At 40.7% G+C, this 17,694-nt stretch overlaps 2 protein-coding genes across 7 annotated transcripts in view; one reads left to right on the plus strand and one right to left on the minus strand.

Moving 5' to 3' along the window:
• Scrn3 (secernin 3) overlaps positions 1 to 17,694 on the plus strand; it is a 65,197-nt gene that overhangs the window by 16,127 nt on the left and 31,376 nt on the right. For 2 of the 4 annotated variants that reach the window (XM_040745591.1, XM_040745592.1), the window contains exons 6-8: positions 7,254 to 7,416; positions 9,116 to 9,290; positions 11,329 to 12,667. In XM_040745591.1, coding sequence (XP_040601525.1) covers positions 7,254 to 7,416; positions 9,116 to 9,290; positions 11,329 to 11,499 — 509 coding nt within the window. In that variant the 3' untranslated portion in view covers positions 11,500 to 12,667. Of the gene's footprint in view, positions 1 to 7,253; positions 7,417 to 9,115; positions 9,291 to 11,220; positions 12,668 to 17,694 lie in introns of those variants that run through there. The other 2 variants (XM_040745593.1, XM_040745594.1) reach the window with 2 other exon arrangements.
• Positions 14,249 to 17,694, minus strand: part of Gpr155 (G protein-coupled receptor 155) — a 42,106-nt gene continuing 38,660 nt past the window's right edge. For all 3 annotated transcript variants that reach the window (XM_005065153.3, XM_040745589.1, XM_005065152.3), the window contains one exon: positions 14,249 to 16,307. In XM_005065153.3, the coding sequence (XP_005065210.1) occupies positions 16,007 to 16,307 (301 nt within the window). In that variant the 3' untranslated portion in view covers positions 14,249 to 16,006. The remainder of the gene's footprint in view (positions 16,308 to 17,694) is intronic.

Genomic DNA, 17,694 nt, shown 5'->3' on the forward strand with positions numbered 1-17,694 from the left:
CATTCTCTTGTTCTCTGCATTTTGATTAGCTGTGATTCTGTAATGGTCTCTTGCTGCAAACAAGTGTCTTTGATGAGGGGTGAGATCTATACTCACCTGTGGATATAAAGTGAGTATATAGATTTATGCTGGTTAGGAAAGTGGTGGTAGTAGGTTCTCTAACATCCATTGCCTCACTAGTTGTGTGTAGTTGACTGGGTTTATAGTAGTAGGCCTCATTTCCCTCCTGTTAAGTAGAATTTAAGTCTATTTAGACAGTTGCCAGTACTGCGTTTTAGGCATGTTGCCATGCGGTCTTTGTGGTTCATAGACATCAGAGCTGGGTAAGACTTCTGATCGCTTTGCTCCCTTAGAAACATACATAATAGTGTCTGGTAATATGAAAGCTAGCCTCAGGGAGGAGGCTTTTGAGTTAGTTCCAGCTCAAATTGCTGAGTCCTTTGTCCAAAATGTGTGTTGTCTTCGGCAATAGAGACTTAATCTTCAATTTCTGGAAGGCAACCAATGGCAGCAGTGATAGCCTGTACTGTTTGGGAAATCTTTTTTTTTTTTTTTTTTTTTTTTTTTTTTGTCGGAGACTGTTTCTTTGTGGCTTTGGAGGCTGTCCTGGAACTCACTCTGTAGACCAGGCTGGTCTCGAACTCACAGAGATCCACCTGCCTCTGCCTCCCAAGTGCTGTGATTAAAGGCGTGCGCCACCACCGCCCGGCTTGGGGAATCTTTTAATACCCTGAAAGCAACTTGAAAGGAGGTCTCGCATACCTGTTACTGGCATGGGTTTTTGTTACATAGTCTGTGGCTCTTGGGGTGGATGTTTTACCTTTCTTTAAAGCTATAGTTGTTACAGTATAGACAAACTATGCTCATTGCTGTTATTAGGAAACTAGTTTTTTTTTTAAAGATTTTATTTATCTATTATGTATACAACACTCTGTCTCCATGTCTGCCTGCACGCCAGAAGAGAGCAGATGGTTGTGAGCCACCATGTGGTTGCTGGGAATTGAACTCAGGACCTCCGGAAGAGCAGTTAGTGTTTTGTACCTCAGAGCCATCTCTCCAGCCCAAGAAACTAGTACTTTAGGGTAACAGGAAGCTGACACATTTGATAACTGAGAAGCATAGTGGCGGGATGGGTAAAGTCTTACTGCTAAATGTAAAGAAGTACCTGCTATTAGACTGACCTCCTAAGAATAACTCTTCAGCCCTGAGAAGGAAAGCCGAGTGCTTGAGGGCCTCAGTCAGCACCTCCAAACAGCTTAGATGAAAGTGATTAAGAAAAGACCTTTCTAGTGCTTTGTATGGGCCTCTTCTTTCCCTTTCAGTCTTTCATTTTGGATATGAATCCAGAACCTTGTACCTGTTAGTCACTGAGATACATCCTAGCCCAAGAACCCTGCTTTTCTATGTCATAGTTCAAAGGCAGTAAGAAACAGAGTAACTAAGCAGGAAGTAGTTGTTAACGCTCTTAAATGCTAACCAACGCTCCTAGGAGTGTCATAGGCCTTAAGACAACTTTATCTGAGGATCAGCTGAGAGGCAGGAGTGAAAAGTGGCCCAAGTGTCTAGTGGCAATTCCAGAATTCTCTGCATAGGTGGGAATGAACAGAGTAGTTCCAGCTAGACAGAATCAGAGTCATCTCTATGTATCTTACTTATTTCCAAAAGATTATTAAATCCTCTATGTAAGAAAACTCCATTCAGAAAACAAAGCAAAAAGAGTCCAAATTTGGGGACTGAAGAGATTCCAGAGGTTCTGAGTTCAATTCCCAGTGCCCACGTGGCAGCTCACAGCCATTTATAACAGCAGTTCCATGGAATCCAGTGCCCTCTTCTGGTGTGCAGATGTATACGCAGATAAAACACCCATTTACATAAAGTGCACAAATAAATGGATCATTTAAAAGATTTAAAAGAAAACTCCATGAAGAGCTTTTACAAACTTTGATTTGCTGTATTCAACATTTAGTCAGAAATCATTTGGGCTTGGTGACCTCAGTTAAAATACTTACTGTGTAAGCATGAGGACCCAGGTTCAGATCCCCAGAACCCACATAGTGTCAGATGAGCATGGTACCTGCCTGTAATGCCAGCCTGGAAGGCAGAGACACGATCCCCAGGCCAAGCTGGCTCCTGACACCAGCCATAGTGACAGGCTCCATTTGCTTAAGAGGAGGCCCTTCAATGAATTAGGAGCAAGAGTGATCAGGATGATAGTAGACATCAACCTCATGACTCCACATGAATCCATATTCGTGAGCATTAGCACATGTAATCACATGTGAACACACATGTATTAACACACATGAACATGGGGAAAAATTATCAGGTATGCCAAGGTGTAAGACCAAATGACTGAAAACCAAGAGAAAAAAAAAGTGGACATTAGAAACCAATTCTCAGGCTATCTACATATTAGCTTTATTACAAAAACAATTTAAAGTTAAAATTACTTTGTAACTTTTTTAACACCAAAAATATGTTTGAGAGAATTATATGCAGATGATGGAGCTGGGCCTGCACACGGTGGTCCAGTTATCACCGTGGCACTTGGAAGATAAGAGGGTGGCCTCAAGTTCAAGACCAACTACTTGTCTACATACTCAGATCAAGGCCAGTCAGGGTAACATAATGAGATCCTATCTTGAAGGAAATAAAGAAAAAGAAAGCAAAGAAAAAGAGAAAATGGAGAATTTAATTTGTAAACTAGGGAACCAAGTGGAAATAATAGAAAGAAAAAATATAACTGAAGCTAAGGGGTCATCAGATTGATTTAACAACAGATTAAACAGAGGAGAATAGCAAATGAAAGGTCAGTAGAAAATACTGTAATTGAAAAAGAGAAAAGTTAGAAAATATAGGGAAAAACTGAGAGGGGCCTGGCTCCAGAGAAAACGTCTCATGCTTGTGTGTTGGGGGACTGTGGGGGTGACTCAGCAAAAAGGAGAGAATAGAGAGACACAGACGCAGTATTTGAAGGACACTGGCTGAGAATTTTTCCTAATTAATAAAAGCCATCAAAGCCACAAAGTGGCTCCACAGATCACAAAGAGGAGACTAACTGAACACTGTCATAATTTATTTAAAAATGACGGAAACACGTCACGTCTTACAAGAGGGCTCACATGGAAGGTTTATGGGAAGAGGAAAGAGAAGAGGCAGGGGCCAGGATACACCAGTCTTTGGTGACAGGAGTATCAGAAGAGGGGGAGAGAGAGCAAAGGAGAGGGGCGGGAGGTAAGCAAGACTGCCTTTTATAAGGGAACACGGTGAATGTGCACGGGGTGCTCTTAGTGGCTGCAGCTGAGGAGATATCCTGTCAGATCCCCAAGGGCAGGCCAGTACAGATGCCTGAATACTAACATTTCTCCCTTTTGTTTATTATAAAAAGACAAGGAGTTAGAAAAGGAGTAGCAGGTGAGGTGGGGATAAGGCCGCTCTGTTCTCAAGCCTGCTTCTTGCTGACGTGGGGACGTCACAGTCTTTGGGGGACCTAAGAAAGCTGGGGTGCTGGTCAAGTCCAGGAGTAGCTGGCTGTTTCTCTATGAGACTGAATCAATCTAGTGTAGCCCAGGAGGGCCTTGAACTCACAGAGACCTGTCTGCCTCTGCTTCCCGAGTGCTAGGATTAAAAGTGTGTGCCATCACTGCCTGTCTTCTTAGGCTGACTAGTGGCTAGCTGCACACTCTGATCTTCAGGCAAACTCTATTTGTTAAAGCACAAACAAAATATCACTGCACAAGGCAGTTGATGTTGGTGTCCTATGAAGCTTAAATGAGCAGGGTCCCAAGTCCAGGTGAAGTTCCTGTGGCATTTTAACAAGGGTGTTTCTTAAAGAGCAGTTAGTTTGTTCTATCTTTCCTGAGAACTGTCTCCATCTCTGACTCCCACATTGCAGCAGACCTAGATAGACAGGAAATTTACAGAGGAAGAGCAGACAGACACAGGCAGGTTTTTTTGGAGCAATGAAAAGAAAGTGGAGAATTCTTTTTGGTTCCCCGATGTTATGATAACTCTTCCCAACAGCCTGGGCCCACTGCCATATCAGCCTCAAATGAACACACAAGACTTATATTAAGCTTGGGCTTCTTATTGGATAGCTCTGTCTTAATTATTAACCCATTTCTATTAATCTAAGTGTTTCCACGTGGTCTTATCTTACCGGAGAAAGAGCCCGGACTGTTATTCCTCTCACGTCCTACATGGCGACTGACTGCCTACGTTTCCCAGAGTCCTCCTCCTCTTGTAGTCCCACCTATCTTGCTTCCCTATTGGCCAACAGTCCTTTACTCATCAGCCAGTAAGACAAACATGTATACAGAAGACATTCCCCATCATCTCCTCTTTTCTGTGTAAATAGTTTCAACTTTAACATAGTAAAATTACTTATAGCAAAACAGTTATCAAGTAAGAACTGTAGTTAGAATATTTAGTCCATTAACATTTAGCAAGGCTTAAAGAAAATATTTCATCATCTATCCTATCTTTGTGAGTCTAAAGTTTTTATGTAACTTATCTTTTATCCTAACTAAGGAAAACTATAACCATAACTATCTGTTTTAAACTCCATCAAAGACCTCAGAAGGATAATATATAAACTATAGAATTGACAGAGACATCTTGCTGCCTGCACAATCACCCAAAGTTCTGTAAATTGGAGCATCCATCTTCAGCCCATAGTCCATAGTGTGTCTGACAGACTTATCAGTGAAGCAGGAAATTTTAAACTGTCTGTCTGTATTGGTAGTTTGTCAATCATTTTTCTCTGTGTCCTGAAGAATGTCTGGCAGACTCTTCCATGAAGCAGGAACCCCTCAGGGCTGTCTTGTTTTGCAAATACAGCAGTCACTTTCCTGTGGGTCCTGCATGTCCAGTTCATAGACATGCAGTCCATAACGAGTTTCTTTGATGCTCATCTTCCTCTCTGAAGTAATTGGTGTTGCCAGGAGTAGTTGTGTGTCTTTGCCATGATAAACGCTAAACCATTTTAAATGCCATATTCTGTAGGTCTTTGAAAGGTTTGAAGAATGCCTATCCATTTGAAATATATCTCTATATATCTAGAAAACCTAACTATAAGTTTTGACTATTATAGGTAACTATCTATAATCTGTACTTAATTATACATCACATTTTAAATGAGCTATATAAGTACAATACCTAAACAAGAGAAGAAATATACATATCACAAAATTGACCTTAAATTTGTATATTGGAATGGTCCAATATAAAGTATTCATTTCTGTATCTCCCCAACTGTCTGGTCCAAGGAATACTGAGGCCAAATTTGATTTAAAAGTGGCCAGTGGGTCTCCAAAAGACTTCCCAATGGGAGCGAGGTGGTGTATGACACAGCTCCCAAGGATGAGGCAGAGGAGGATTGGGTGGGCACGAGTGAGGCAGAGCAAAGATCGGAAGGCCTGACTAGGCTGGCGTCCTGGGATCCAGGGAGGATCAGATTGAGTGGGCACAAGCGCTTCCAGCCCAAGGGCTTCGGTCCAGGAGAGACACAGTTGCCTGTCGCACCTGGGAAGGAGTCTTGCCTTACAACAGGGCTCACATGAGAGGTTTGTTGGAAGAAGGAGAAGGGGCAGAGAAGGGGAGCAGAGACCAGACCCTGGGGACAATAGGAGTGGGAGAGAGAGGGGGGTGGAGAGAGACAGAAGGTAGGTAAGGCCTGTCTTTTATAGTGAATGTGCACCAAGTGGTGCTCTTAGTGGCTGCAGCTGGGGACATATCCTGTCAGAATCTCAAGGGCAGGCCAGTACAGATGCCTGAATACTAACAGGCACATCATCATAATATTTCAGAGGAAAACCAGAAAAATTTGTAAAGCATCTAAATAAAAATAATATTCACAGGAGAAAATGTATAACTGACAGAAAGGAGAGAACGCTGGAAAATGACACCCTTAAGGGAGAAGAATAGTATCTACTAATTTTGGAGTGCAACTTAGTGAAAATGTTCTCCAAATACAAGGTTGAAATAAAACGTAGATATTTCATCACTCACCACTGGGCACTAAAAACATTAAGGGCATTCCTGAGGCAATACGTAAACACATGAATCCCAGCTGAGTATGGTATTGCATGCATATAGTCAAAGGTATTAGAAAACTGAGGCAGGAGGTTTGGGAGTTTGAGAACTTAGCAAACCCTGTCACAATATTAGAGAGAGAGAAAGAGAGAGGGGGGAGGGGAGGGGAAGGAAGGTGTGTGTTGGGGGGGAGTGTGGGTCAGTGGAGAGGGAAGTGAGAAAAGTAGGGAAGGAAGAAAGAAGAGTGGGGGGGGGAGATGGTCCCAGGTAGAAGCAATCTATACAAGAACAGGAGAAGCAGGAAGCAAATGGATCGAAATAAACTGACTTAAAAATCTACTTTATGTTCTGTGACCATAGTGGCAGTGCTGAAATCCACAGACACCACATGGTGGTAGGACTATTTCCCACAGCTTAGTGGCTGAGCCGTAGGGAGACTCAGGCAGGCCTATGTTGGGACTACACAGCTCCCAAAGGTTGACTTATTTTGTTTGTTTTGTTTTTGGAAACAGGGTTTCTCTGTGTAGCCCTGGCTGTTCTGGAACTCTCTCTGTAGACCAGGCTGGCCTCAAACTCACAGAATTAAAGGTGTGTGCTGCCACAGCCTGCTCAGCAAGGTTGGCTTTTTAAGGATTCACTTGTGACAGCTTTGCTGAGATGTCCATAGAGAATGGTAGTCAGGTTTACTAATAGAAAATCTTCCTTTTCTTCTACTCACTCAGGTTCAGACTTTTATCAGTCTGGGGTTTTCTTGGTCCTTTACTTTTCCACCGTCTCTCATAGGCATTTTTCCTAAAATGTTTTTTATGTGGTGGTTTTTACATGGTGGTTCCTGAATCACAGCACCCTGGAAGCTGAGGAAGTTCTGGATGGTTGTGAGTCACCGTGTGGGTGCTGGCAACTACACCTGAGTCCTCTGCAAGAGCAATGGGTGCTCTTAACCTCTGAGCCATCTCTCCAGCCCCGAAATAGGTCCTCCCACTGACTTTGTCTTGTTAAACAGCCAGCCAGTATCTGCTCTGGGCTAGAGTAGACGTGGTGACACAGTAGCTCTCATGGCTGATTTGATGTGTGAATTTGTAGCTGATGTGAACATACTCCACCACCCCCATTTTGGTGCTGGAGAATCAATACCAGTGTGTATTGTCTTATTAATAGAGAAAAAAGGTTTAAGTTTGTAAAATATGTGATTATTTGGTGTTTTACAATCATTTCCCCAGGAGACATAACTTTTGAGACAATGATGGAAATTCTTCGAGATGAACCAAGCGGCATCAATATGAAGGGAGAATTCCTGACCACCTCGAGCATGGTTTCGGTTTTACCTCAAGATTCCAGCCTTCCTTGCATTCACTTCTTTACAGGGACTCCACATCCGGAGAGGTGAAGTCCCCAAATACTGTAAACCTGCAAGAGGCCATGGGGCGGGGGACAGTCATCAGTGTGTAGATGAGTTAGTCATATAATGTGTTTAAGCAATTACTTCTTTTTAAAGTTTTGTTATTTTAAAGTGTGTGAGAGAGAGAAATGAATGTGGCTGTAGAGACCAGAGGCATCGCGTCCCCTGGAGCTGGATTTGTGGGTGCTGGGATTGAACACATCTTCTGCAAGAGCACTACTGCGGTGTCCTCCCTTGGGGCCACAGCTTTTAATGCATTGTCTGTTTGGGTTTTAGTTTGCACTTCCTCTCTGTGTATAGTGGCTCTCATTTTTATGAGAAGAAAAGGTTAATGGGTTGGGTTGGGTTCTTGTATGCAGTTATCCTGACTCCTTTTCCCACAGGCATTGCTAGCATTGTTAAGACAGTGGGTCCCTTTTCTCACTGATTTCCAATTTACAATATAACAGCCTAAGCCATCTTATACCAGATACACTTATGCACCCTATTTAGAAAATACATACATGTACAATATAAAATGTTATCAATTAAAGTTATGTGTCCTTAGGACTTTCATAACATATCTTCAGTTAAGTTAGTATCTCTTATAAAACTTAATGTATGTTACATTACCAACAATTTTATAATTACTTCTCCATTGTTAAAGCTTTTCATATTGATATCTTTTAGCAGTTAGGACGAAACCCATGCCTCATTAAGTCTAGTGCTGATTTTTTACTTTAAGCCATAACCAGCATCTGTGACACTTAGGATTGCTGTCACCCTGGGAAAATAACAAACTTTTACTTTTCTAATATTTTTAGTGTCCCAGGCCATCTGGTAGGCCTTTGGGAATACAGGGCTAAATAAAACATTGTCTTTTTGTCTAAATATACAAGGGAGATGAGCTTCAGAATAACTAATGTGGCAGGCGTATTTGGTTATGTTTTTTTTCCTCTTTGCTCTTGGGGGCCTGCCACCCAGCTCCAAATAAATACACAGAGACTTATTCTTACTTATGAATGCCCAGCTTTGGCTTGTTTTTAGCCAGCCTCTCTCTCTCTCTCTCTCTCTCTCTCTCTCTCTCTCTCTCTCTCTCAAAGAAATTTATATGTTTACAGTGTTCTGTCTGCATGTATGCCTGCATACCAGAAGACGGCACCAGATCTCACTACAAATGGTTGTGAGCCACCATGTGGTTGCTGAGATTTGAACTCAGGACCTCTGGAAGAGCAACCAGTACTCTTAACCTCTGAGCCATCTCTCCAGCCTCTAGCCAGCTTTTCTTAAATTATCCTGTCTACCTATTTCCTCTGGGCTTTTACCTTTCTCTATTCTGTAGCCTTTTCTTTCTTTGTTTCTCTTGAGCCTAGATTTCCCCTCCAATTTATTCTCTCTGCCTGGCAGCCCCGCTGTTCCCTCTCCTGCCTAGCTATTAGCCATCTGGCTCATTATTAGAACAATCAGATGTTTTAAACAGGCAAAGTAACAGTTTCATAGAGCTAAACAACATAAAAGAATGCAACACATCTTTGTACCATTAAACAAATATAATATATCTTAAAATAATATCCCACAACAGTCAGGAACTAATTACAGTATATGCATTATTATTAGAAACCTCAATTAGAAGGGATCTAGGAAGATACAATAATAATTTTTTATATCTTGACATGCAAATTCAATAAAGACCTTTTCTTCTAGGTCTGTTTTTAAGCCTTTCATATTTGTACCACACATTTCACAACTGTTGGATACGAAATCACCAACATTTGACCTTGAAAGGCCTATGGCAAAGAAGCCTTATGTCAAGCCTGACAGAAGACACCCACTGTACCAGAAACACCAACAGGCCTGGGAAGTGATAAGTAACACTAAGGTATGGTTATGTTATATTCTTTGTTGTGACATTAAGAAAGCTTTAAGGTGTAATTCAGTTTTGAATTTTGGAGTATTAGCCTTCTTTACTTCCTTCATGTAAAATATAGCATTAGAAATAGTCACCAGGGCCATGGTGGTGCGCACCTATAATCTCAGCACTGGTTAGGCAGAGGCAGGAGGATCTCTGAGTTCGAGATCAGCCTGGTCTACAGAGCTAGTTCCAGGACAGCTAAGACTGTTACACAAAGAAACCCTGTCTCAAACCCCCCCCCCAAAAAAAAGAAGAAGAAGAAAGAAAAGAAAAAGAAAAAAGGGAGAAAGAAAGAAAGAGAGAAAAGAAAAAAATGTTGTAGGCCAGGCAGTGGTATTATATACCTTTAATCCCAGCACTCAGGAAGTAGAGGCAGACAGATCTCTGAATTCAAGGCCAGCCTGGTCTACAGAGTGAGTTCCAGGACAGTCAGGGCTACACAGAGAGACCCTTTGTCAAAAAACCAACAAAGAGAGTATATATATATTATGACTTTTAGAAAATATATATATATATATATTCGTTTAGAAAAATTTAGAATTTTGAACACAGTAGCAACAGCTAACAGTTACAGAACACATATTATATGTGCTTTATATGTATTATTTAATCTTTACAACCACCAAACGAGGAAGGTATTATTATTATTATTATTATTCTGATAAAGATTCTGAGACTCAGGTAAGTCCCACAATTTGTTCAGTACATATTGTCTGAGGGGGCAGTTAATCTGGTCTTTTATATAATGTTCTGAATCCTGCAGCCCCACATTAGAATTGAAAGTGACTTCAGGTGCTGTCGTCAGTGAGAGAGTGCTTGCCTGGCATGTGTAAGTCCCCAGATCCAATATCTAGCACTGTCAAAAAAACAAAATACAGCTAGAAAAAGTGATTAAGATTTTGCAGACATAAAATAATGAGCTAGGTTTTTTATTTCAGTTTTGGTTTATTGTTTTGTTTGGAGATGTTGTCTAGCCTGGAATTTGCAGTGTAGACCAGGCTGGCCTTGAACTCACAGGGATCCACCTGCCTCTGCCTCCTGAGTGCTGGGATTTAAAGTGTATGCTGTCATGCCCAGCTAGTATTTTGTTGTTGTTTTAGTTTAGTTTTTTTATTACAAGAATGATAGATGCTCATTGTTTTATTTATTTGTTTGTTTAATTTTTGAGGTTTTTGAGACATGGTTTCTTTGTAGCTTTGGAGGCTGTCCTGGAACTTGCTCTGTAGACCAGGCTGGCACTTTGTCCCAAAATTGTTCAGAAGTTTTCAATAGATCCTCTAGATCCAAATTGATGACTTTTGAATTATTTAAAAAATCATTCCTTTTTAGGTTGGAAATGAGAGGTAGAGTGTTTGTCCTGCATGTACAAGGTCCTGAGTTCAGTCTTCAGGATAGGAAAAGTGCTGCTTTCTCTAAGAGTCATGGACACCAGGAGAAATACCTTTTCATTGCTTTTCCTCTTGAACATTGCCGTTTCTTTCCCTTGGTGTGAAGGAATTTATTAGCATTTATTTATCTGCTATCCTTGGGGTTGAACCCAAGTCCTCAAGCATGCTAGGCAAACATTCTGCCACTGAGGCTAACCTTCAGGCCCATTTCCTTAATCAGATCAAATTGGCTTTAAATACAGAAGCTCTAAATCCACAAAAATGTCCTGGTCTTGATTTTCAGTACACTTTGTCATATACAATTAAAGCAAATTTCCATTTGCCTTGTTCTGAATTTCCTATTTAGTAATACTGTGTGGCCCTTCTTGTTTATTAATACTGTGTGCTTGTTCTTATGTTTTCAACTAAAAATAACTAATTTTGGTATTTGTGCATTAATTGAATCTAGAGCAATGATTTTTCCCAAAGAAAACCATTCTTTTTTTTTTTCATTCCTTTTGCATCTACAGAATAGGAAAATAACCAAACCAGTAGAAGCCAGAATAAATAAACCTTGCTATTGGATTAGAATTTTGTTAGATTCATGTATGTGCATTTAGTTTTATTATTTTAATTAGGAAAAAAGAAAAACAACGTTAGACAACATGAGGAAGTTGGAAAAAGAAATGTTTGAAGAGATGGAATCAGTCCTCCAAAACAAACATCTTGACGTGGATAAAACTGTTAATCTCTTTACTCAATGTGTAAAAGATGAAATTAAAATTTATCAGTCAAATATTAGTTCTTAATAATATGTTAAGTAGTCAAAAATCTTCCTTACTGCCCTGGTACATGATACAAAACTACTTTCAGGAGATCTGAGTTTTCCTTCATAATATTAAGTGATATTTTGACCGTTAAAACCTCTGTAATTAGTATTCAGTTGCATAAAGCACAAAACATAAACATGATGCATGGGCTATGCTTAACGTATTCTGTAGTGCCCGTAAGTCATTCTCTCAGTTAAAGGCACACTCCTTTAACCCCAGCACTCGGGAGGCAGAGGCAGGTGGATCTCTGTGAGTTCAAGACCAGTCTGGTCTACAAGAGCTAGTTCCAATACAGCCTCCAAAGCCACAGAGAAACCCTGTCTCGGGAAACCTGTCTTGGAAAGAAAAAGAAAAAGAAAGCTTCAAGCTTTTTTTTTTCTTTTTCCAATGCAAAGTGAGTTTTTGTGCTTTAGGCAAAAGGTGATTACCGTAGGAAAATATTAAGTCTAAGGCCTCAGCCCCTGAGAACTGTTAGTCCTCTTGTTCTCTGAGTAGTTTTCCTTTTCTCAGAGTGCTGTGCAGTTGGACTCTTACAGTTGGTAGTCTTTTCAGATTGACTTTTTCAACACACAGCTTTCACCATGCCTCTGCCTGGATAGCTCATTTCTTCTTAGCATGGAATCATGCCTTTCTGTGGGGTGTATCACTACTAAAGCACATCTTGGTTGCTTCCAAACTCTGGCAATTGTGTGTAAATATCCATGTGCAAGTTGTTGTGTAGTTCTAAGTGTTCAACCCATTTTAGATAAAAACCAAGGTAACTGCAGGTCCTCTGGTGTGAATGAGAAACTGCCAAGCTGTCTTCCAGAAGTTGCCATTTCCACCCCTCCAGCCCATTGTTCTGTCCTGGCCAATTGTCAGTGTTTTGGAATTTGGTCATTCTAATGAACCTCTGACCTTGCAGTTTCTCAGTTTAATTTGTAATCCCAAATAGCATATGATACTGAGCTTCATTTTGAATGCTTATTTTCATGTGTAAACCTTCTTTGATGAGGTGTCTAGATCTTGCCCCATTCTATAATCAGGTGTTTATTATTATTTATTTATTTATTTTAGAAGGGAGTCTCCTTTTTTTTAGTTTTTTAAAATTCTATTTTATGAATGGTTTGCTCCATGTATGTCTGTGTACCACACACACGCCTGGTGCCCTCAGAGGGTATGGGATCCTCTGCAACTGGAGTTTCAGATGGCTGTGAGCCACCCTGCCTGTGGGTGCTGGGGACCAAACCTAGATCCTCTGTAAGAAAAACAAGCAACTCTTTCTTAACCATGAGCCATCTCCCTGGCCCCTCCCACCCAAGTCTAAAACTCTTAAAGCTCATTGTTCTTAGGGTAAAGCCACAGTCCTTACCAAATGCCATGGAGAGACACTGTTGACTTTCTCTGCCCTTTTTATGTGTTAGTACACATTTGCTGTTGATTTTTGTTTCAGCAATGGTGGTCTTTCAAGTCCTTAAATGTACCCAGTGTGCATTGCTTCCTCATGGCTGTACCCTCTCCTGGGACCTCTTCTGTGGAAGTGGTTCTTTTCGCCCGTGGGCTCCCTAACAAATGAGTTTCTCAGGCATTTTCCTTCCATATAATCAGGATTATATGTGACTCCCAATTAATCATACATTTAATTATTTCACAGTGGAACAGAGGTTCCATGAAGGCCCATTGTTCAATATTATATCTGGATGCTTTACTATTAGATAATATTTGTTGGAGGAACATCCAAATACTGGTGAAAAGAACTTATACAGACCCTTCTACAGAAATGTAAAGTTAAATAAATTAGCTAGGTAATTTATCTGTATAACTTGGTAGTCTCATAAATTTGAACCCTAGAAAGATTTAAGGTTTATAAGGATATGTGAGTCAATTTGTAGAGATTTTCACTATATATATACAACAGGATATTTGAGATATGAATACTCATCTTGGTAATTAATGCCTTGGGATGTATTTTAGAAATTTTAGTGTTGTAAAAGTAAAAAATAATAAACTTAGTTGTTTTACACAAAATTGGCTTGATTGATCTTTGAAAATATAAGTTTATATATTAATCTCCAATACATTTCCTTAAAAATAATTATACAAGGTGAAATTTTAGAAAGTTTCTTTTTGTAAAACAGTTTGGTTTTGTAGAAGTATTGTTTGTTTGTTTGTTTGAGACAGGTTTTCTCTGTGTAGCCTAGCTGTCCAGAAACTCATTCTCTGACAAGGCTGGCCTCAAACTCAAGAGATTCACCTATGTCTGCCTCCTGAGTTCTGGGATTAAAGGTGTGAACCACCACTGCCTGGCTAATTCCAAACAGAATTTTACAAAATACTTTTACAATACTGGCACACACCTTTAATCCCAGCACTCAGGAGGCAGGCAGATCTGTGAGTTTGAGGCCAGCCTGGTCTACAGAGCAAGTTCCAGGACAGCCAGGACTGCACAGAGAGACCTGTCTTGAAAAACAACAAAAATTAATTGCTTCAGGTTTTCATCAAATGACTGCAGAGATGTAAAGGCCATCTTTTCCTGAAGAACACTTTACAGTTTGAGACTACACTTCCATTGTCACTTATGCCCAGTCTTCAAATGGTATTTCTAAAGCATGTTTACTGACAGCCTGCTTGCTCCAAACTGCAGTACCAGAAACTCACCCGAGAAAGCACTGAGAATTTACAGACAAGACTTGTGTGGTATGGTCACCATTATTTGGATTATTCAAGGAAAAGCCGTTGACAATACAAGTTAAAATAAGTATTTATTGAGAAACGTGCTGTCAGTGAGAAAGTAATATACAAATATTTTCATTTAATAAAATTAACTTATCATTAATCCTAGAAACACCCCTTTAAAGGCCTTTATCATCTGAAACTGCAAATCACTCTGATCTATGGCTTTCTTTTAGAATCTCCCATGGAAAATAATGTCTCGGATTCCACTTGTGAAAATAAAAGAACATACTTAACGGCTTACCCACAAACGCTTCCTGCACTTGAATCTGAGCTGCTTGCATGCGTGTAAATTCTGTCCTGTGTCACCAGTGGTGCTAGAGCAAGTGTCCTGTGTACTCCTGGGCATTGGGAGTCACAGTGTGGGTGTGTCTTGTGTCCCCCTAAGTTTTATACTGAATTTTTCTGCCTACAACATCCAATTCCATGATCATAACATGATTGTCATTTCTTTTTAAATACACTAGGCTTCCATGCAAGTTTTTTTGTTTTGTTTTGTTTTGTTTTTTTGTTTTTCAAGACAGAGTTTCTCTGTAAGGCGTGCACCACCGGCTAAGTTTTTGTTTTTTATGTATTTGCTACATTAAAAGGGTCAGGGCCCCTTTTATTAACCCCATAAATAATGGGCCCTTGCCTCCCACCCTATGCGGCAACATCAGTGAACCTGACCCTGGCCCCAGCTGCTCACTGCGGGCTTGATCTTACACTACCCAGCCTCCAGACCAGCAAGAAAGACCTGATGCTTTCGAGCTAGCTGTCTAGTTCATGTCAGTTTTAGAAAGGGTCTTAGTGGACTGAGCAACAATTGGTACTTTTTAAACTTACAGATTTTTAGACATGCACACATTAAAGATTGAATTGTAAAGGTAGGATTGCTAGGTTTCTAATTTTAAATTTCTGACTATATACTTTTTCAAGGCAGGGAATAAAATAGGTTTTTTCTACAACATGATACTTTGAAAGTACCAGAAATAGTACATCTCATAGCAATACTTTTGATAACATTTAAATAAATATGCTCAAACTACTTAAAATTTTAACTGCAAAGATTATAGAGATAATCATGTTCTTATTGGCACACATTAGTACTTTAGATAGAAATCAAGAAAAGATAAAGCTTTAAAATTGATATTTTATCAAAAATAAATTTAAAACTTACTTTTAAAAAACAGTGGGGTTAGCCAGGCATGGTGGCACACACAAATAGGCCCTGAACTCAGGAGGCAGAGGCAGGAAGATCAGTTCAAAAGCTTCCTTGGCTACATAGGGAATTTGAGGTCAGCCTGGCTACATGAGACCTTATCTCAGAAACAAAACAGTAGTTTTAATTTTTAAATGGTAGTATTTGTCAAAGAAGTGGAGGGAGAAATAAAAGTTTTTACTAGAACAATAAAAGTCTGTTTGGGGAAGTGTGATCGCTAAGGTTCATTTTTAGAGCAGCAATCCTGCCAAATGCGGCAATTTAAAAATACCAGCCAGTTGAATATAACATTGAAATTATAATGAACAGTTGCTGAAAGAAATGATTTTAAAATATTGGTATAGTCGAAGCACCTATAGCATTATTGTTTAGGTCCAGGCTTCTCTTGTCAGTTTCCTATGTGCTTTCCATTCACGTAAGGTCACAGGATGTCAGTACGGGTAGGAATGCATTTGCCACTTACAGGAGAGATGACAGAGGCTCAGAAAGGTAGCCTGCCCAAGCGAGGACCCACAGCTAGGAGTGCCAGATGTGAGGCTAGAGTGTAGGAGTACACGCGGGGTTCTTCGTAATTTAAGTCTTAGGGGACAGTGAGGATGGCGATGAGTGGCCAGTTTCTTTGTAACCTTCCTGTTGAGGGTTGCTTACAGTAACAGGAGGAGGACTCTGTTCAGGGCTCTTCTGAAGGAATCTGTAAAACAGATACTCGTCCCGAAATTCATATTCATTGGTGATGTGTTGGATGACTCCCCCCTGCACCAGTCTGTCCCCATAGATCACAGCTTCACCACGGTCAGAGGCAAGGCCGACTTCTATTAGCCAGTTCACCAGGTCACAGCCACAGAAAGTCCCGGCGGAAGTCTTTGCACCGCACCTGTGTGTCAAAGGAATGATTCAGCCATATGTTCTGTAATTCTGGTGTCAGCGCTGCATGACAGAGGATGAGCAAAGAAAAATAGAAAGGAAATGAGGAAAGACAGAATGACAGTTAAGAGCACGACAGAAATGGAACTGTGTTACCTTTCCTGACCCTAGAGAGACGGGTGAAAAATAAAACATGCCAGTAATGATCATGAAAACAAACACTTTTTAAAAACGACACAGATAAGTGTATTGCCTGAGAAAAAGTTCTTTCTGGAAGGAAGCACAGGTGTGTATGTGTGTGGCATGTGTCCCTGTGCTTATGCATATTTGAATGTATTGTGTATGAGGTACATGTATGTACACATACATGTAGAAGCCTGAAGTTGACAATGGGTGACTTTGATTCCTCCTCACTTTATGTATTTAAGCAGGGTCTCTTACTGAACCCGGACGTCACCCATTCCAGCTAGTCTAGCTTGCCAGATGGCCCCCAGACAGATCCCCTGCCTGTGTCTACCTGCTGCTGGGATTACATGCAGGCCACCACACCTGCCCAGCTTCTATGTGGATCCTGGGGATCCCAAATCCAGTCCTCATGCTCGTGAGGCCAAAAGAGGGCATGAGATTGCCCGGAACTGGAGTTAACAGATGGTTGCAGCTGCCATGTGCCTACTGGGAATCAAACCCAGGTCCTCTGGAAGAGCCCCTCCCAAAGAAGTATCTTTAATAGCAGCATGGGCTGTGTGTATGTGTGTTATATGCACTTGCATGCACTTGTATTTGGAAGTCTGAGGTCAATGTTTGTGTCTTTCCTCAATTGCTCTCCACCGTGATTGGGGCAGAGTCTCACTGAGCCTAAAGCTCATGGATTTGGCTGCTTTCTCTCCCCAGTAGGCCTGAGGTGACAGGCACATGGCTCTAGTCCAACTTTCAGTCGGGTTTTAAAGACCAGCCCTGGTTTTTATGCTTATGTAACAGGTACTTTACTATCTTACAGATGACTGGTTATCACTGACTGTTATAGTTGTGTTTGTGATGCATGGCTGTAACCGACCACCTGAGAGGTTGAGGCAACAGAATTGGGTTTGAGCATAGGTTACATGATGTGATTCTATCTCAAAGAACAAAAGTCGTTCTATGGTTTTATTAACCTGCTGAAACCAAACTTCATGTTCAGCTTCCAGTACCCACAAACACTCTTTCCGTCAGCAGTCAGCACACTCATTTGCTTTATTAGGAATCGGAGCAAACGAGTGAAATCTGTCCTACAGCAAACTCAAAACCTCAAGAGTATGCTTTGGGGCTGGAGAGATGGCTCACTGGTTAGGGGTACTCAGTGTTCTTCCAGAGGACCTCAGTTCAGTTCCCAGCATCTACGTCAGCAGCTCAGAACTGCC

The sequence above is a fragment of the Mesocricetus auratus genome, unplaced genomic scaffold (genome assembly GCF_017639785.1).
Source record: "Mesocricetus auratus isolate SY011 unplaced genomic scaffold, BCM_Maur_2.0 Super-Scaffold_100004, whole genome shotgun sequence".
Taxonomy (NCBI): Eukaryota; Metazoa; Chordata; class Mammalia; order Rodentia; family Cricetidae; genus Mesocricetus; species Mesocricetus auratus.